Here is a 22185-nt window from a genome sequence, read left to right on the forward strand (position 1 = left end):
AAAGAGGTGCTGTAAAAAAATGGTTGGGTTTTGAGCATAAATAAATAGAAATGAAAGGAAACCAATAACCTCACATCTACCCCCTAAAACATTTGATAAATGGAAGAACAACTGCACAAGTAATGTATTAGGAAAAAGTCTGCTTGGTACCAATACTAGATAGTATCTAGCCACAACAAAACTACAAAGTACCACTGTTCATTTAGGGGCTAAGCAAATTTGACTGGAAAATACCTGACCCATTGGTCGTTCTTGGGCCGGTAGATTGAGAAAACACAATGCAGAGTGTTACATTACAGCACAGCTTTAGTACATGGACAACAAAGCATCATCATCATATCATCTCTAACTTCATATTCAGAACTATTTCAGTGTTGTATTATTCTTTTTTTTTTTCTAGTATGACTGAATTGGACAAGGAGATAAGCACCTTAAGGAATGGCTTGAAAGCTGTGGAAAGTGTAAGTATCCCCTTCCCACCTACTAATGGCCAATGATAGATACATTTTAAATAATGGGCTCTGTATTAGACTGCTGCCTTTAGGTGTGCTGCCTCCCAGCACAGGGGTCATTCATTATTTCCCGACCGGTGACCTCCCACCCACCAAAAACTCACTGGTAAAGTGTGTGTGTCTCTGCGGTAGGAAGTTTAGACTGTAAGCTCCCTTGGTGCAGAGACTGATGTGAATGACCAGTATTCTCTGTGCAGAGTTATTGTGGCACTATATAAATGAACAATAGTAATTATAGCCAGGGCCAGATTAAGGGGGAGGGGGTGACAGGGGAGGTCGCCTCGGGGCCCCCACACAGGGTCGGTGTGACCCTGATTAGAGAACTGGTGTCCAGCTGCACCTGTTCCCGGATGGGGGCTCAGCTGCCACGGCTCTGTGTTCTATTGCATGCAGCCCAGTCAGTGCTGCTGCATACAGCGCAGATCGGTTCCCGAGTCCTCTTAGTCATCATGTGACACATCACGTCCGTGGTGCTGATGAGGGGACTAGGGAACAGCTCTGCCAGAATCGGGAGGTCAGGTGAGTAATCGGGGGCAGGGATGGAGGCAGTAGGCTTTGTGTGGCTTGGGGTTGGGGGGAGGGGGGCTTGGGGGTAGGCCCTATGTGGCTTGGGAGGAGGTTGGGTAGGCTCATAGTTACCCTGGGGCCCCCACAAGCCTTAATCTTGCGCTGATAATAGGTAGAAACAGGCCTGAATAAACCAGCAGCTTGAATTTCACCAGGGATGTTCAGGTTATAATGTCAGTATTGTAAATAGGAAATGCTGTGTCTCAGTTTATAAGTGTTTGTTCAGCTTTTGGGTGTGCGATTTCCCATATAAATCTTGGTAGTGTTTTATAGCGTTGAACTGATCAGTGTTTGTTTTTGTAACTAAACCTCTCACCCCCCTTATTAAACATAGAATATGATGAAATAAAGATGGATGGTTAGTATATTATTTATTTTAAATATTGTTTTATGTTTGAAATATATTTTGTTGCATATAGTCTGTTCCTCTTTAGCTTTTAATATTTTATTATTGGGGCATTGTGAAGTCCTACATAGTTGCTAATGTAATGTTTCACTCAAGCCTACATGTGTGTGTATTGTCCCTCGTCTCTATATTGAATTAGGTTTTATCATGGGGACAGGTTCCAAATTAAAATGTTGTACTATTAGGCGTTTTTTAGTGTCGTCATAATCTCTCCCCTTCTCCCATCAACATAGCTCTCCGTCCTCCAACACATCTGTCTATAATAAATACATGGAAATACATAATTACCTACATTATTCTGAACTGTACCCAGAATTTGTCAGACCCTTTCCCTGACCAGTAAACCTAACAGTCGTTACACACAGAAAACTAAGTTGTCCAAGGTCACTTATAGCTGAATGGGGTTTGAACATTCCGTGCCTCATGCCTCAGTGATGTCTCTGGTTCCCACTGAATCAATAAGTTAAATATTGTGTGTAGGTGGTGGCTTCACAGTGAAGCTGGTTACACACTAGACAACGTGTGTACCCAGCGATGGCAGATGGGACGGAACGATATATCGGGCGGCCCGTACACACTGCACGATCCGGTGTATGGCCGCCCGATATATATCACTACCCCGCCACATCCAGAAGCATGCTGTCATTCCTCGAAACTTCACATTGGCCTGTCCTGCAGGTTGATCTGAAGATGCGATGAACAACACATGGGAGCGTGCAATATTGCGTGCACACTAGACGATGTGGACGATTTGTCGTTTCTGATACGTCCCAAAAACGTCAAATCGTCCAATATATATAGTCTAGTGCAGTGATTCCCAACCTCGGTCCTCAAGGCACACTAACAGTCCTGGTTTTAGTGATATCCATGGTTAAGCATGGATAGTTAAGTTAAAATTTACTTAGGTACTAATTAAGTCAGCTGTGTTCAAGTATGGTTATCCTTAAAACCTGGACTGTTAGTGTGCCTTGAGGACCGTGGTTGGGAACCCCTGGTCTAGTGTGTGCCCAGCTTCAGGTAATCTTGCACCAGTTCCTTTTGTGTCCTCGCTGGTGGAGTTACAGGTCCTCACCAGTGACTGACTCGCCAGCCATGCAAGAAATTCATATGCGAGTAAAGTTAAACCAAATGTGTTACATATAGACTGGTGTTTTACATTTACCTTTTATCTGATGTGTGCGGTACGCTAAAAAGTAAACCTAAATTAGGCGTAAAACGCAGCTTGTCGTACCTTACCAGCCTGGGAATATATGTAAATATTCTTATTCCTGAGATGTGAAATACTCCTCGTTGTATTTTATAGCTGGCTTTTATCTTTTATCAGCCATTTTAGGCCAGAGAGGCTGACTGCAGTGTCTGTCAATGGGACTAGTGGCAGGAAGTCTGTTGTGCATATGGAAATATCTTCCCCCACCTCAAGATATCTTTAACATTTAAGATCCTGAAACTTGTTCATATACTGTATTTGTGAATGTCATTAGTAGCTCTTCGTTTATATATGCCATCGTACTTTAGGATTATTGTTCCTGGAAGGCACATGGCACACAGAATAACTGCTGTGATTTGTGTTCCCACCTAGGAGCTGGAATATCAGAAGACTCAGCCCTCTCTGCCTGGAGATAAGTTTGTCTCCGTTGTCAGTCAGTTTATTACCGTAGCTGGATTCAGCTTCTCTGATGTTGAAGATCTTCTAACTGAATCCAAGGAATTGGTGAGTACGCAGCTGCTAACATCCAGCCCAAAAATAGTTTCCAATTGCTCCTAATTTAAACCAATCTCGACCTGCAGCGATATTGCATCAAATGCTCAGAGATCACAGAGCAGATATTACAGCAGGAATGTGACCACTAGATTGCTGATTGTAACCAGGCTATTGATGTGTGTTGTCTTACACATTATGTTACAAAGCATTTGTATTGTATAGTTTTCAAAAAGAAAATAGGCAGAACTTATCTAGAATAATATTTTAGAGACGGGGGTCGGGATGCACCCTGCCACTGACCACAGGCGTAGCGGCATTTATTTACACTGTATGCATGAAGATTTGCAATTAAAGCTGCAAAGAACAGCTCTTCCAATAAGAGCTGTCCTTTGTGGTTTGAGGACTTCCGGGTTTATGACCCGGAAGCACTTCTGTGCATGCGCGGCCACCGGTCAGCGCATGTGCAAGCCGCGGGGGGACACTGGGAGGGATCCTATTGGATGCCTCTTGGGGGAGTCTCCGGTAATAAGCCCATAGGCTTCTATTAGGTGGCGTTGCATATCGGGAACAAGCTCCGGAAAGTTTTGCTTTCTGGAGCTTGATGCATATAAGGAAATGTGGTCAAACCTCCGAAAATGGCCTTTTTTGGAGGTTTGCTAGTATTTTTGAGGATAGTGCATCTCGTCCGGCATGGGCGCAATGACCGGCATTGTTGCTACAGATGTATTCACATACACCTATCTTCAAATCGCACCAAATAGCCCAGTTTAGCGCACCATAGACTTTGCGACTTAGTCGCGCCAAAACACTAATCCCAAGTACTTAGTATAATATAATAATAAGCAAACTAAGCTGCAAAATTGAGGAAAAAGTAGCACAATCTGGGGTAAAAAGGCAAAAGACAGGTGCGATACGTGTGGCCCTTGCTATGCATCATTATACATAATATGTGACTTTATACAAATTCCTGTGTGACCAAAACACTATCCTAAGTACTGTACCTAGTGCACTATGGGCCTGACTCATTACGGATTGTGGCTGCAATTATGCACGCAGATCTGCTGTGAAAATATGCTAATGTCCGCAATCACAAAGCCATCGCACAGCCAGCATAGAGACGCCCACTACGTCTATCTCACGTCCGTAAAACACCTTGCAGTCCTGCGTATACTTCGAGTAACATCGGCCCCTCGCGCACAATTGCTACAGGTGAGCCCTTACTCCGAAATTGCTAACCTCATCGCACACAGTGAGTACTCTGGCTGCGTATGCCGTTGTAGTGGCTAATTTATGCACGCCCATGCAACTGCGTTCAAACGGACAGGCACGCCTGCGTTTCTACAACCACTCCCCCGTCACCACCCCAAAATGCTGACGTCCCGTCCCTCTGTCTGCGATGGCTTTCCGTGGTGTGCGTGATCGCAATGCTGATGCCACGCAGTGCGGTGCATACGCGGTACGCAACAATCGGCAATCTGCGTGCGCTATCGCAATATCGATCCATGCTGAATCAATATGCGTACTAAAATGCAAAATTGAGGAAAAAGCACACACCGTACAGGATTCGCTACCCTTGGATGGTGTCCGGCGTGTAGCGCTGTATGGTGCAATAAGGATAGGTGTGAGAGGAGACATCTGTAACTGTACAGGAAATGTAGCTCAGCGGCTGAATATTTTGGGACATTTCACATAATCGTATATTGAAATAGTTTTATTTTATACTCTCTCTGTTTTACGTTTCACGCTCGGACCTACCCACCCCCAAAAGTAATTTATTCAACATCAGAGGTGTGTAAGCCTCTAACATGGCTGCAGCTATTGTCCTGGCTCAGCTGGATCACAAAACACGATGCAACAGAACAGACTAGGCCAAGGTTTTAACTTGGGATCTTTGTGAAGGAATGGCTTATAGTCGTCTCATTTAATAAATCTCATTCACAGTACACTAGCGTCCGTTTAACCTTTTGTATTATTTTAAAACCGCTCATTGTAAAAAAAAAGAAAAAGGAAAAACATCACAATGGAACCTAGTGAGCTCTGACTTCAAAAGACAGATTTTATTTTAACCCTTGGCTTGACCAAGCTGCAGTTAACAACTTTCATTAGAGGGCCAGAGAAAAAGTGTCACATTCTGCTTACAAGAATCATTCACTTCTACTAAACGTTAGTTTTTGTAACGTGTAAAATAAAATAAAAAAACTACAAATATGGTCCCCAGACTCACATTTGGCTTTAATAAAAGGCCACGTGTCCATAAAAGCATCACAGCCACTTCAAAGTGCTGTTGGGGGCGAGTTCCCTGACTCCTGTGGTGCTGATTTTCCTTCATGTTGAAGAAACGTGCCTCCTGCATTGTACGGTCACTTGTTAGATGAAAGGTTCTCTGGTGCAAACGTGCCAGATATTTTGTGTACCTGAATGTATGTGATCAATTTCAGCAACTAGTTCTGCAAGTATTGGGGCCTTAGTTACAGAGCTGTAGTTGCATTGTGCTGTTTACGGGTCTGCCTTCTCTGCACTGGGGATTTAAATGAACATTTCCTATTTCCCATCCCTCTAGTTTGTGAAGTCAGCCAAACATTTTGGGGAAGAAGCCAACAAGATTCAGCCGGATGAGTTCTTTGGGATTTTCGACCAGTTTCTCCAGGCGTTGTCGGAAGCCAAACAGGAAAACGAGAACATAAGGAAGAGGAAGGAAGAGGAGGAGCGACGGACACGTATGGAGGCACAGGTTAGAAACTTTCTCACAGATTGGAATTGTCTTTGCTTAAAGGACTAGTAGCCCTAAATAAACATAATAGTTACTAATAACATTCAGAAAACTATATTTGCAGGTTTACATACTATTACAGAATTTATGGCACTTAATAGGGTGTGGTATATTTTGTCGAAATTCATGATGTCGACGTGCTCTTGACGACACTGATGATATGTCGACAAGATTAGAATGTTAATAATGTCCCTGGTGGTCTAGCGGTGACTTACCTGGTACGGCGGTTCTGGCGGCTCCAGAGATGGTTTCCAGTCAGCAGAATACTTCTGGCGTATCCGGCGGTGCTGGAGGCAGTGGGTACCGAAAACCCTAACCCCCTCCCCCTAGCACCTAACCCTAAACCTCCCCTCCCACACATGCACATGTTAAATGTCGACTTTTTATGTCGGCAAATTGACTACATCACGTTTAATATGCTATATTAATTTGCCACGGATTTCACAACCAAGGTATTATACTGCACGATCAGTCACTCTCTGCAAAGAGAAGCCTCTAGAGGCTGACTGCAGTGTTCTTCAATGGGATTACTGACAAGTAAGTCTGTTGTGTGTATTAATATACCCCCCCAACCTCCCTCAATCAGAGCAGTATCTCAAATATACTAAGTTATGGTAAGCATCTAGAACTTTTGCATAGATATTTGTGAAGGTTATTAGAATCTCTCATATAAATTAAGTTTATTGTAGGTGTAAGTTTAGTGGGCCTTATACCTGAGCCACAACCGTAAAGCTAATTTGCAGGTCCTATCAATATCTTGTTGTTACGCACAATAAAGTCTCAGAAACCGGTCACTATCATTCACATATATGTAAGTTTTACCACTTTTCTCTTGTTATGAGATAATCAACTATTTGGATATTTATTTACTGCCATGCAATTGTATCATCTGTATTGCAAGTGTCAGAAACTTGTCTGCAAATGCCTAGTAACAAAAAAAAACCCTTGTTATCTTACTTTTTTATACTTGGGACTCCCAGTCCTGGGGCTTCTTTCTATTAGATCACGATGACATAATTCGCATGCCAGACACAAAGATGGCTCCACGTGAGCATCATGAAGTACTGTAGCAGTGTCTGTATGATTTACCTTCTAAAACTACCAAGGCTTGTGCCTAACCCTTACTTACCATCGGGAATCCAGCGCTGGCATTCTTATCGCCGGCATCCCGACTGTCTGGATTTTGACCGGATCTATTTTAATTACATTCCGTAATTATGATAGGGTAAAAGTTTTCTTGCAGAGTTGAAGGATGTAGGACACTCTCTCCCTCTGTAAGTCACTAGTCTGTCTACCATCATCTAACCACAAATTGCCTGAGTGCTGTCGGATGAAATCAATGTGCTGAAGGCAGAAGATGAGTTTCTTCCGTAGTGAAGCCATCAGCGTGTTCTATAACCAATTCTTCAACCTCAACTTGTTCAGTGTCAGTCAGTTCATGTGTTTTATTAACGTGATAGAGTGAGCTTGAGATTCAGCACGATGGACGTCAGATGTTCACTAAACAGAACATCTTTAGACAATCATCGCCTGGAACTTTGAAGTGTCTCTTCTCTCATTGCAGCTAACACAATGGAATGATTTAGCCCTGAGAGCTGTAAGCAGTATTCAGCTATTATAGCAAATTGTATGAAATACAAGGTCTACAGTCTGCAATAGATTATTTCATCCCTTCTTTCTAATGTGCTGTAATTGATAACAACAGAGTTCTGGGAGCATCAGGTTCTGCATCAGGATGTATTGCAATCAGTATATAATTAATGTATAGCCGCAGTATGTTCGATTTACTAGGGGTTCAGACTAGGTTGCAACAGACTTGCTGGTTCTCCTGGGAGGTGGGAGTGGCCAAGTATTGTACCGCCCTGGGGGTGGAGTCAAACACACGAGTTCATCACGCCGAAGAAAACTGCTAGGGTAAAAATCTTAATACTTTAGAGCAGGGCTTCTCAACTCCAGTCCCCAAGTACCACCAACAGGTCACGTGTTGTGGATGTCTTTAATCATGTACAGGTGAGTTCATCTGTCTTTCTGGGTCATTTATTATCCCTCCTGTTTCCAAAGACAGACATCCTCAACACATGGCCTGTTGAAGTAACCTACATAACTCATTGGTTAAGATTTTTGGTCATCATTGAAGGTCACAAAGCAGATTTTCTGCTCCGACTACTGTTAAAAAGTTTAAGTGGCTGCAGAAAATCAAAAGTAGTTGGAGCAGAAAATCTGCTTTTGTGTGTGACACCCTCTACTTAAGGTGTAGGCAATGTGTGGTACTCCAGCTGCTGTGGAACTACACATCCCAGAATTCCCTAACTGCAAAACTGGGGCAGAGCATTCTTGCATAAGTAAAAAAACGACCACTTACAGTGCATCCGTAAAGTATTCACAATTCTTCACTTTTTCCACATTTTATGTTACAGCCTTATTCCAAAATGGAATAAATTAATTTTTGTCCTCAAAATTCTACACACAATACCCCATAATGACAATATGTAAAAAGTTTTTTTGTTTTTTTTTTAGATTTTTGCAAATTTAATACAAAAAACTCACTAAGAAATCACATGTACATAAGTATTCACAGCCTTTGCCATGAAACTCAAAATCGAGCTCAGGTGCATCCAGTTTCCACTGATCATCCTTGAGATGTTCCTACAGCTTTATTGGAGTCCACCTGTGGTAAATTCAGTTGATTGGACATGATTTTGAAAGGCATACACCTGTCTATATAAGGTCCCACACTTGACAGTGCATGTCAGAGCACAAACCAAGCATTAAGTCCTGTCTGTAGACCTCCGAGACAGGATTGTCTCGAGGCACAAATCTGGGATAGGGTACAGAAAAATATCTGCTGCTTTGAAGGTCCCATGAACACAGTGGCCTCCATCTGTAAATGGAAGTTCAGAACCACCAGGACTCTTCCTAGAGTTGGCCTGCCGTCTAAACTGAGCGATCAGGGGAGAAGGGCCCTAGTCAAGGAGGTGGAGAGAGGAGAACCTCCCAGAATGGCAACCATCTCTGTAGCAATACACCAATCAGGCCTGTATATTAGAGTGGCCAGATGCAAGCCACTCCTTAGTAAAAAGTGCATGGCAGCCCACCTGGAGTTTGCCAAAATGCACCTGAAGGACTGTCAGACCATGAGAGACAAAGATTGAACTCTTTGGCGTGAATGCTAGGCGTTATGTTTGGAGGAAACCAGGCACCGCTCACCACCTGGCCAATACCATCCCTACAGTGAAACATGGTGGTGGCAGCATCATGCTGTGGGGATGTTTTTCAGCGGCAGGAACTGGGAGACTAGTCAGGATAGAGGGAAAGATGAATGCAGCAATGTACAGAGACATCCTGGATGAAAACCTGCTCCAGAGCGCTCTTGACCTCAGACTGGGGCGACTGTTCATCTTTCAGTAGGACAACGACCCTAAGCACACAGCCAAGATTTCAAAGGAGTGGCTTCAGGACAACTCTGTGAATGTCCTTAAGTGACCCAGCCAGAGCCCAGACTTGAATCCAATTGAACATCTCTGGAGCGATCTGAAAATGGCTGTGCACCGACGCTTCCCATCCAACCTGATGGAGCTTGAGAGGTGCTGCAAAGAGGAATGGGCGAAACTGCCCCAAAGATAGGTGTGCCAAGCTTGTGGCATCATATTCAAAAACACTTGAGGCTTTAATTGCTGCCAAAGGTGCATCAACAAAGTATTGAGCAAAGGTTGTGAATACTTATGTACATGTGACTTCTTAGGTTTCTATATATTATTTTTTTTAATTAAATTTGCAAAAATCGCAAAAAAACTCTTTAGACGTTGTCATTATGGGGTATTGTGTGCAGAATTTTGAGGACAAAAATTAATTTATTCCATTTTGGACTGAAGCTGGGTACACATGTAAAGATTTTCTGTCCAACCATCCAACTAGTTGATTGGCTGGAATGAAAATCTGGTAAGGTATGAAAGCAAAATGACAATCAGCAATTTGCTCCCAAACGCTGGAAAATGGACAAAAACTGTTGTTGCTGATCATCAGTTACTCCCATACGTTACCAGATTTTCATTCCAACCAATCAACTAGTTGGATGGTTGGACAAAAAATCTCTACGTGTGTATGCAGCATTAGGCTGTAACATAACAAAATGTGGAAAAAGTGAAGCGTTGTGAATACTTTCTGGATGCACTGTAATGTATGTGTGTAAGTGTTTGTTCCAACTTTGTAAATTACATGCACTTTATTACAAATAGAACATTATGGACCTCATTTAGTAACGAGTTTTATCACCAAAACGAGTGATAAATGTCTGTGTATGATAAATGGTGCTCCAGCCAATCAGCTCCCAACTGTCATTATTCTAACAGTTGACAGGAGGTGATTGGCTGGAGCACAATTATCATACACAGTGACATTTATCACTCGTTTTGGTGATAAAACTCGTTACTAAATGGGGGCCTATGTTTGCATAATAAATGTTTATAGCCCTTTATTGGGAAAGGTGGAGAGTCCTGATGTGAGACAAAGGAGGCTGCTTGCAGAGGATCTAAACTAGCCCTATGTATCAGTTACCCCCTGGCATCCAGTCCTTGTACGGCAGGATGTTAATTGCCGAGCCGGACTGTTCAGCTTCTCCGTGAGGACCATAGCTGACGTCACTCTACTGCACTTCCGGGCGGTGGGTCTCCCGTCTCCAACGCATTTCGTATCTATGTGTATACTTTGTCAAGGAGGGGGCTGCGAGTAGAAGTTTCAGCGCCTGCGGCTGTGCACACAGAAACAGAGCAACAATTGATTTGATCGGTTGGACGCCATCTAGTGGCCGCCGGCGCGCTACATATGTGAATTTCCCCCTTGGAGGTGAAGAGCAGCGTTAGATATATATAAAGTTTCTAGAGGAGAAAAAAAAAATGGCTCATGTGACACTGCACATCAAGGGACTGTAATATTAGCCATTTCCTTTGTTTTATGGTGCCTACTATTCTGTACATTTAATTTTACTGCATTGACTTGTTAGTAAATTGCATTTTTTTTTCCCTTCCCACAGCTCAAGGAGCAGCGCGAACGAGAACGCAAAGCCCGGAAAGCCAAAGAAAATGGAGAGGAAGAGGGAGAGTTTGACGACCTGGTCTCTGCTCTCCGATCCGGCGAAGTCTTCGATAAGGACCTTTCTAAACTTAAAAGGAACCGCAAGCGCATAGCCACCCAGGCAACAGAGAGCAGCCGGGAGAGACCCGTCACAAAGCTGAATTATTAAGTCACTTAGTGGAGAATATCTGTTCCGTCGTTAATGACACTGCCGTTGAATCGGAGGGGTAGTTGGGTGTGTACATATGTACTTTATGTATAATAATGTGTGTGCATATGTCCTTGCGTAAAGCATTTTATACACTTGCACACATATATGTATATAGTTTGGAGGAATTCATGCACATATTGAATATGTGATTTACTGCAGTATTATGTATATATGTGTACAGAAGCACATGTATACATACCCACTGTGTATAAATGTTTTATTCTGTTTTTTTTTTTTTTTGTTCAGCGCAAAAGCACAATTAAGGCAGGTGCATTCCTAAATCACATGATCTGCTTGTTCATTGTCCGTTTCAAAACGTGTGTCTGTTGCATGTACGCAGTGTAGGCAGCCATTTTGAGAATGCAGCCTCTCTATTAGTGATGTCACTGGTTCCTTGTGAATACAAAGGCTGCATTTTCAGTGATGTCACTGGTGGATATTGGTTTAGGTTACAAAATGGCTGCCTCCACTACATAGGAGTGACAGCTGCACTTTAAAAGGGTAGGGAAAGGAGAAAGAGAATATATTTATTATAGATGTGAAAACACGTGGGGTTTCAAATGTATATCAAATCGCAGCAAAATTATTTAGAATTACCATAATTATGCAATAAAATGCAGGATTATTTTAAGGGGTTTGGGGGGGGGTTGCTGATTTTTGTTGATAAACGTGCAATGAAAATCTACTATAAAAAACACCTTTGAGAATCCAGACGTGTGTACTTTAATGTAGGTCACATTATAGTTTTTCATTATTATTCATTTAAATAGAAATATAAATCCTTTCCATTAGTACAAGAGCATCTGTCATAACATTACTGGACCAATATTCCATTTATTGTATTTACGTAATTGATATAAATAAACTTGCTGGGCACATCACTGATCTGGCACACATACTCAGCACTGATTACAAAGATCTAATCTCATTACTACTGATTGCATCAGTCTGCATGTCTCTGGCTGGTATCTGCTGGGTTTTTTTTTTTTTGGGGGGGGTGGGATTTTGGTTTACAATCATTTCAAAGGTTTAAAGATGTAGTTAGAGTCATCTCTCTTTGTGAAAAAAAAAATACTGTAAAGAATTTAAAGAAAATAATATTTTTATACTGGAGTATTTAAGGGTCCAGCTCCCAAAAAATAAAAGGGGTTCTTCTAGAATCTCTCAGTTGTATCATGCTCATTGGTTTCATTGTTGGCGAAATATAGGTGATATAGGAGTGGTAGGCGAAGCAGCCTCGAGTGGCGTCCACAGCATGAGTGTTTAAAGATATTTGAATTTTATTTTTGAGAATATGTCTGGACACTCCTAAGCGGTGATTCAAATGTTTATCGCTCCCATCTAAAGTGACCAGGAGCTATTCAATTGTTTTGGGCGACAAGCCCAAGGCTGTACTTATCGCGGATTTCTGCTAATAACCCCCCTCAGGTGCGAGCAGAAATCCGTGTAAATTGGGGCTGGTGGCAAATGCCAGGCACTTGGCACAGGAGAATCCTCTTAACGCAGCTAATCCTGTGCATTGGGGCGCGAGAATGCGGCCTCTGAGACCAGCGCAGGGCTGGTTGCGCAAACAATTTAATAGCTCCCTCTCCCTTTCAAAGGAAGCTACAAGAGCGATAAACCATTGAATTACCTGCCTAGTGGTGAGATACACTATCTAGTCCCAGATAATGCATAAATAATTTGTATTCTGTCAACGAGAACTTTCTACATGCATATATGGAATGTCAAATGAGACGTACTACACTTTCAGTTATAGTTTTACTTTACACAACAGTACTTCCGATTTACACACATTAACCAGACCGAATACACTCACTGACTTTTTGTTCTTGTTTTGTTTAATGTTTATGCTTTTATACCTCTAAGAGGGCATATTAAATCCGCCTGAAGCTTCCGTTGGAGCCTTGTGCAATGTGCAGCTATGTGCTCTTCTGGGTATTATGATAGGTTAAAAAAAAAAAAAATTCTTTCAGTCTTGTTCCCACCTCATAGAGGGGCGAGCAAAAATAAGCGGTGTTACAGTACTGTAACATCCCGCAGAGCAGCATTGCACTATGGCTCCTTTCAGCTAATTAAATCGGTCCCCGAGGCTACATGAAGCAAATGGTTACAAATCTGACCATGGAGTACATCTCTCAGGAACCATAGCCTCCAAAATAAGTGTGTAAGCAAATTCTTACCGAATGTAGCTTAGTGACTAGAATTGTTCTGCAGCAACATGTTAGAACTGGTTTAGAGTTTGCGGTTTTAATTTTGATGTACAATCTGCTGCTTTCCCCACATTATGGAATTGTTGCAGTGAATATTTTTTTTTATTATTTTTTTAGTATTCATAGAAATTAGTTCCCAAATCTTGTAATTTACTAAACAATATATTGTAATTCTGTTTGATTACTAAAGCCTTTAAAACAAGACTACTCGGGGGCAGCCATTTTTTTTCAGAATCGGGGGACATTTCATTGAGACATCATAGTGATATTTGCTTTGAAAATTTTGGGATTTCTCTTAACGAAGTGCAGAGATCATTGGTGAGCTGTTACCCATAGCAACCAGTCAGATGTCTGTTTTGGAGTCTGTAGTAGTCACACTAATAAAAACCTGTATCTGATTGGTTGATATGGTTTACATTGATCGCTTGCGCCTTTGTTATGAAATTGGCACCTTTACCTATTCTGATAACAATTGATTATTGTATTTTGGAAAATAGGTAGTTTCTTTTTGTTGTATATTTGCCTGATTGGAACAACACAATCTGCAAAATTCCAAATAATTTTTATATTTTGCATAGTTTTAACTTTTTTGTATAATCATTTATCAAATTTTACCTTTTTTATTCACCATATGCCTCGTTCAAAATAGCTTTACGGATATAACTGTATTCTGTGAAATAACGTAAACTGCAACATACCTTTTATCCAAATATCAATGTCTTAGCAATATTTATTTTTTAGTTATCTATTTACGCAAGATTTCAGCTATTTCTATTTTACAAATCTAATCTATACCCCTATACAGTGATTTCATAATTAAATATGCTGTAACACTGCACTATTGTACATAACACATTTATATACATTGCACAAAACCATGTTTTATGACTGTTTCCATTCAGTAAAAGAAAAAAGTAAATAAATTATTTAGTAAATGGCTGCCTCTTAGAGACATATTACTGTTAAAACCTGGACATGAAAACTAAAGGATGTATGAAATACAGACCCTATCATCACACTTGCCTGTGGGAATTTACATTTGGCAAATAGACAACTGCAGTCAGAGAGACAGAATAATGTAATTTTTTTATTTTCAGAATTTTTTTATTTATTTTTTTATAATATAATTTTTTTATTTTTTTTTTTACAGTAGGAAGGAATCTGTTTTCCTTATTAACAGTTGGGAAGGAACTGTAAAAAAAAAAAAAAAAAAAAAAAGTGGGTTTTATTTTTCCCTTTATCAATTTATAGAGCTGTATACAACAGTTAGGTGCTGGTGTAATTATAATCGAACATATTTTTTCTTTTTCACAAGAGCAACTTGAACTTTCATTAAAATGTGTGTTTGTAATCACGTAATAACTAGCATGTTCATAATAAGAATATTATTCCAGGTGCACATATATTGTGGTGCTTTTGGAGAAGCTGTGAAATAAAATCTCCTGGAGGGCTAATTAATGGTGTTTGGAATCACGTAAAATGCACCAGTCACCTACACTCGGAGGCAGCAGCCATTATGTCCACTAAACCAATTCTCATGAGAATGTAGCCTATGAATTCCCCAGTGACATTTCTGCTGAATTGCAGTTTTTCCTTTGTGCCTCATTTTCTTTCGTGTCTTGTAAACTGATAGACTGCTTGTCTTACATATTAATCCAACCCACAACATGGCTGCTTCCCCGGTGTCTAGGTTACAGTTACCCTGGTATATGCTGTGCACTGTAATTGGTGGATCAGCTTCTTCATGTGTGGGTTGTGGGAGTTGGAGTCATGTGTCGGGCAACAGGAACTCCACTGGTGCTTAAGTGTCTTCCTCTGGGCTGTACAGTATTTCTGAGAACCTTTGGTTTATTGGCATAGATAGGTTTTTGTAACTTTAAAGTATGATGTTTGCATCTCTGCAGCCCGACCTGTTTATACAAAAACCTGGATAGACTGGCCAGCCCTGATCCATTACCATATTACTCTTACCATTGTATTTCTATTATGATTCTTTTCAAAAGTGCCTCTTTATATACTGTTCATCAGAAATGTAGAGGGTGTTTTTTTTTTGTTTGGTTAATGTTTTTGCTTTTCTACGTCTCGATAACATAGTTAAAAAAAATTTAAAATGCCAAATATTATTTTTTTTCTGAAGTTCTCATTCATGTCTATTTACGTCTACCTACTTGGTGCCGCTGGGATTTGCAATATACAGTGATGTCTCGGATCCCTCTGTCACCGCTTGAGTTCGTTTTCATGATGCCAATGTAAAAATTAAAAAAAATAAAACAATTTTGATCAGTGCTGATGTAATTAGAGGATGTTCTGTATGGTGTGCATTTAAAGGTAAAATACATTAAAAAAGAAAAAAAACTTTTTTTAATCTGGTCTCCAAAAGGATAAATCTGAACATTTGTAAATGTGTCTGTCTGTATAAGAGCTTTGAGATCATAGTGAACTCTAGTTAGTAGGAACAAGAATGTTTAGTAGTAGAAGAGAAAAAAAAAGACTGTTTTTATTATGATGTACATTTAACTATGGAAATATGCAATAAAAAAAAACAACAGTACTTACAGGATGTGTTTTATATTTGAATTACTATACCAATTTCTATAAGGAACATTTGATTTTGTGAGGGTCATTTCAAAGTACAGTCAGCAACTACAGCAGTCAAGCAATTTGTTTCAAAGGGCACCATCTAGTGGAATTTTAAAGACATCCGTTTATGATATTGCTTTGGCACTTTTACACATCAGAGGGTATATTTACTAAGCAGCAGTTTTGCGTTTCTGGCTGTTTTGCTATCTGCAGATTTATTAAAGCCCAAACTGACCGGAAACTGCAAAGAAACCATACTTTAGAATAGAAATGAACATCGAATGGCCATCAATATTTTTTCTGTTACTGGAATAAAAACCCCAGAGATTTACTAATCCTGCCTAAATAAATGACCTGTCTCTGGCAGCCGAGTTTGAAGAAGGCACTGCACAGATCAACAGGATATTTGGACGCATTTATGTTGGGTAAAAAAAAAAATGTCCTGTCAAAATCGTAAATTTATTTTTTTTAAAGAAATGGGGGTGTCCCCAAACTGATAACCAGGTTTAGTACTCTAAGACTAAGCTGGTAGTAAAAAATGGTGTACCCCACCCCCACAAAAAAAATACATCGTATAGATTAGAGGTTCCTAAACGCGGTTCTCAAGGCTCCCCAAAAGTTCAAGTTTTAGTGATATACATGGTTGGGCAAAGGTGGTATAATCAAATTGACTGAGGTACTAATTAAGTCACCCGTGCTCAATCATGGATATCTCTAAAACCTGAACTGTTGGGGAGTCTTTGAGGACCGCGTTTGGGAACCTCTGGTATAGGTACAAATTTACAAGCCGTAATAATTTTCTCCTTTGATGTAAAATATTCCAGTCGTCCTCCGTATGCCCCAATGTAGAATTAGTGTAAATATGGTATCTTATACTAATATCTGTAATAAACAGTTGGACAGTGTAGCAGATTTTCACCCCTAATAATAGTTTTATAAGCCCTATACTATACTTCAATTATGTTTTTGTCCTGAAAAGGATCTTTGTGAATAAAACCGCACAACTGGAATCAAATGCATAGGCAAAAACAAGGGGTTTAAAAGTTGCCCGTAAACCCCCAGCCATCAGCTCAAATCATGACAATAGCAGAAGTATATAATGCAATTTTACTAGAGCCACGGCTACAACATGCAGTATAAGGACAGAACTGCGCTGCTGTGTGTGTGTGTGTGTGTGTGTGTGTGTGTGTGTGTGTGTGTGTGTGTGTGGATCCGAGTGCTTAGTCAGCACACCAGACCAGAGAGCAGCTTCCAGCAAGAAGAGAATGAGGTGAGAGAATGTTTGCTTCAAAAGCTCAGTTCTATCTCCTACTGGTTATATTATGTATATATGTTTAATACGCAAAGTTCATGTTTTTAAACACCCCCCCCTCTACAAAATATAACATAGACCATCTATTTACATACGGGTCATTCCATATCAGATTACCCCCCAAAAAATGAAAAATCACCCATTTCAGATTGTTACGATTTTTTTTTTTTAAAAGAGAGGATGTAAAAAAAAACGAATTCTGCCAAATATCTCCACTGTCTGACCGAAATATTGATTTTCCAATTTAGTAAACTAGTTACTTATACGCGGCTTATTCATTCAGTTTATTTGAAGTACCACAGGTGTTTATTAAGGAATCGCTACAAAATTTGGACCCCTGAGGTATCTCCTCCTCCCGAATCCAAATCAAATTACTTTATCTGCCTTATGTTTCGAGTTACAGCAAAAATTCAAGATTTTGGAACAGAATTAAAAAACGCAAGGTTAAATCAACATTAGGGGGCATATACAATTGGGCGCGAGGTTTAGAGAGTTAAAAACCTTGCACTCCTCGCGCCCAATTCTGGAATACCGCGGTTATGCGCGCTCCCGCTACTCACGGTATTCAATTTAAAAAATTATGGTTACGGGGTTTTCAGCTCTGAAAACCCAGCGCCGCGTAAAAAATAAAAAACACCTACCTGGCAGGGGGTCTCCGCGGCTCCCCCTCTTATTTGAGAGGGGGCTGCTGGGAGGAGCAAGGGCTGCTGGGAGATGTAGTTCTCCTGGTGCCCATTCTGGGGGGAGCACACACTGCACCGGGGATCACACGCACTTACATACACCACACACTGACATACTCACCCTGTTGCAGAAGAGCCGGCTCCTGACGCTGGATGTAGAAGAAGATGCAGAAGACAGCGCAGCAGGAAGTAAGTAATTAAGCTAATTGGATACTTCGAATTGCTTAATTAGTCCTCCGGGTGGCGGGGGGGGGTGTCATAGCAAGTCCTGGTGATTTTTCCTAAAATAATCGATTTTAGGAAATATCAGGCTTGCTCAGGAGGTGCGTGAAAAAAACCTCCCGATGTGTTTTTTAAAAAACCACGCACCTAATAGAATAGCAAAAAACCAGCACCTGCAGGAAAATCCTCGCAGGTGCGGGTTTTTGGCTATTCTTGCACACAATTGAATATGCCCCTAGGTATCCCATTTTTTTTTTTAGATCCTAAACAAAGGTATACATTACTACCACACAAAAAAAAAATAAATCAGCATAGTACTCTGTTTCATAGTGGAGAAAAAAAAAAAATGAAGTTGATGTTCGATTACTGTTGTATACAGAATTTTACACAAGAAACTATGAAATCTAATAACTTAAACATAACTGAAGTTGAGCCAATAATAACATTATTTTCCTCTTATTTGGAACCTGTTGTAATAGTCTGTAATTTTCCTTAAAGTGTCAGCAGACCGTGTGTATTGCCTTCCAGTACTTCCTTGGATAGCAGGCACTTCTGTTACACACAGGGTGTGAATAAAATGAACTAAACGCTTATCTCTTGAAGGCCAGTATAACACATTTGTTGATTGGTTTGGTGCCAGAATTAATATTTGATATATATGATAAGAGTTGATGTCAACTTCATGCGTTATTAAGCCAGGGCAGAAACTTTGCCCAAAAAGCAGAATTCAACTGTCTCACTGTAAAGAACAAAATGAAAGTATTACAAAGCTTTGTTATATATGGATAATGGTGTTCACTACTTGCGCCAATAAACAGCTTAGGTCAGATATCTTGAGAAGGTATTTGGCTTCCCCAATAGAATACGTATACAAGTAAGGTAAGGTATCACACCCCAGTGCCTCATTATGATAAAAGAAGATAAATAGTACTTATCTTAGTTATACCAGTATTTTTTTTTCTTCAATTTAATAGTGAGACAAGATATGTTTGGCTCACAACATGGAAAAGAAAATAAGATACACTCTAGTGCCGATCGTTCTACTTCAAATTGTTGCCTAGAACAAATAATAATTGCAACAGATTTACCCAAAAGGAAGTCCCAAGAACCTTACCTCTAGGAATAATAGGCTTCAATGCAGCACAAGTACCATAACGCATTTAATAATTCACATATATTAAAAAGAACGTTCACATCAAAATAATTCACTTATAAGAATGTAGAATGTAAGCTCTCACGAGCAGGGCCCTCTTCCCTCATGTGCTTTTCCTTCCTTTACTAATATTGTTTTCTATTCTATACTCCTTATAACAGCACCTAACCCTTGAATTTTGCCATCCTGCTACTGTTGCAGCAATGTTTATATACCATGTACTTGTCCTGCAATGTCTTCTACTATATATCAGTGTTTTCTTGTTCTGTTCAACTGTGTTTATGTACTGTTTCTGTACTTTGTTTTTGTACTTGTTAGGCTCTGCGGAACCCTTGTGGCGCCATATATTTATATGGATAAGAATAATAAGATGTATAGCCCTAGAATGTTTTTTGGGATTCCTTATCAATATGGGTACATCCTCACAGGTGAAGTTGGCCTCCTACCAGAATCAGGTGAAAAAGATGCATATAATAACTGAAGAGATATTTCCAACCCGGGTCAAAGCTCAGCCATCAATTCTCATCAGTCCCACACCGACTCTGGATAGGTCCTGTGATCACCCTCTGTAGCCTAAATCTGCTGCAATTATTATTTGTTCTATGCAACTATTTGAAGTAGAACGATCTGCAATAAATTGTCTGTTTTTTTTTTTTTTCATTTCCATGTTGTGAGCCAAAAATATCTTATCTCGCTCTTATTTGAAGACGATAAATTGAAGAAAAATAAATACTGGCATATCTAAGATAAGTACTATTTATCTTCTTTTGTCATAAGGAGGCACTGTGGTGTGATACCTTACCTTATTTGTATACAAAGCTTGGTTGTACACTAGTGAAATTGCATGGGGTAAAGAGAAGACACCAGGAGGCTTACGCTAAAAGAAGAAAAAGAGCAGGCAAGTACAGCCATTCAAGAGACGCTTACTCAAATATTGTCTCTTTCAAGCACATCACTAGAATCACCCCAGAAAGTAAGCAAATGTTCAGGTTGTGATAATTCACAAACATAGAACAAATAGGTGCGCTAATAAATAAAAGTTGTCCTGTGTATATACTTGCAGCTGACAACTGGGGGATTCTGTCTATACCCTCAAATAAGAAAATAATATTTGTTTATTAAATGGTAATTTTAACAGCTTTTGGGAATTTTTACGTGTTAATACTGGCGCAGATGTTTTTTTCATATGTGATATACAGTCTAATATCTACTATATAAAAGCGAAAATTTGTCCTTCTGTCTTTCTATACAAATCCACAGTTTACAAGCCACGATCGTGAAATTTTACAAACGAGCGTATTAAAACACATCAGAGGCAACTAAAAAAATTTGAAATCTAAATTAATTACTGTTAATTTTTAATGAATGGAAAAACACAATTTTTGCATAGCCTTCGCCCTCTACAGGTCAGGTACGGAATTACAAAAGGATTTAGCTTATCTTTTTTTTTTTTTTTCTATCTTCTCTACTATATCAAAGTGAAAATTTGTCGTCCTGTCTTTCTATACAAATCCACAGTTTACAAGCCAAGATCGTGAAATTTTACAATAGAGTGTATTAAAACACGGCCGAGGCAACTAAAAAAAATTGTGAAATTAATTACTGTTCATTTTTAATTAAAAAACACAATTTTTGCTGGACGCTTATTGTGGGGCCTTGCACTCAGTACTACTGTCTGCTGCCTCCAGTGGTGATATTTAAGAACTTTCTTATCTATACTATTTCTGTACTTCTGCCTTTCTATACAAATCCACAGTTTACAAGCCAAGATCGTGACATTTTACATACGAGCGTATTAAAACGAGCAGTCGTTCAGTGTAGGCACAAGCAACCATCTGCAAACATGCTGAACCTGACGTTACCGTCAGGTTGTCCAACATATTTGTATGATGATAGATGTCTAAACGACCAGAGGGAGCGCGCATCGCTGGTCGTTTTAGAATTTTTTTAACCCGATCTGAAAACAATTATTGAACGATTACGATATCATTATTGTTCAATCGCTCATTTTAATAGTCTAGGGTAGGGGTGGGGAACCTGCTGAGGGCCATTTTGATATATATAACATTATTCACTGGCCTGGTGCAGACCACGCCCCCTCCATGTGACGCCACATGGGGCGGGGCCACAATCACCGGTGATTACAGAAATGCCTGAAGCATCTTGAGGGAGCTGTAAGGGCTGCGGCGTGACCGTCTGAAGCGTCCTAAGGACACTTCAGACGGAACTGCTGCATAGATTCTGACTGGAGGGTGCCATCCTAGGCACAGTGCTAGCCAGATGAGGCTAGCAGAAAAAGCTCAGAGGGCAGACCAAATGATTCCGCGGGCCTTAAACGGCCCCCGGGCCTGACGTTCCCCATACCTGGTCTAGTGGATGTGTGCCTTAACACTGAGGGCCTGATTCAGACCTGCTCGCTAAGCTGCGGCTGCTTGCTAGGCACGATTATCACAAATCTACGCTGCGGCCGCTCGCTAGGCGCGATTATCGCAAATCTACGCATGCGAGAGCATCATAGTATGCATGCGCAAACCATTCATTGCGGCCAGGAATCGTGTGCTCGTAGTACAGACTGGACGCTACTTTGAGTGACAGATTGCGCCATTTGTGGGTGGTGACAGGGGAAGGTGCTTGTGAACGGGGGAGTGGATGTGTGAACGCAGGCGTATCTGAGTATCAAAACAGAGTTTAATCGGTGTGCATAATTAGCATGGAGGAGTGATTGTACATGTCACTTGACTGTATTTTACACTGAAGTGCTCGCAGTGCTTGCGGTAGGGTAGA

At 40.4% G+C, this 22185-nt stretch overlaps 1 protein-coding gene across 4 annotated transcripts in view; it reads left to right on the forward strand.

Moving 5' to 3' along the window:
- DAAM1 (dishevelled associated activator of morphogenesis 1) overlaps positions 1-16006 on the forward strand; it is a 178080-nt gene extending 162074 nt beyond the window's left edge. For all 4 annotated transcript variants that reach the window (XM_088473710.1, XM_088473713.1, XM_088473712.1 and 1 more), the window contains 4 exons: positions 401-461; positions 3065-3196; positions 5748-5918; positions 10987-16006. In XM_088473710.1, coding sequence (XP_088329836.1) covers positions 401-461; positions 3065-3196; positions 5748-5918; positions 10987-11196 — 574 coding nt within the window. In that variant the 3' untranslated portion in view covers positions 11197-16006. The remainder of the gene's footprint in view (positions 1-400; positions 462-3064; positions 3197-5747; positions 5919-10986) is intronic.
- The last annotated feature ends 6179 nt before the right edge of the window (positions 16007-22185 follow it).

This window comes from Taudactylus pleione, unplaced genomic scaffold (assembly GCF_031769625.1).
Source record: "Taudactylus pleione unplaced genomic scaffold, aTauple2 ptg000139l, whole genome shotgun sequence".
Lineage (NCBI taxonomy): Eukaryota > Metazoa > Chordata > Amphibia > Anura > Myobatrachidae > Taudactylus > Taudactylus pleione.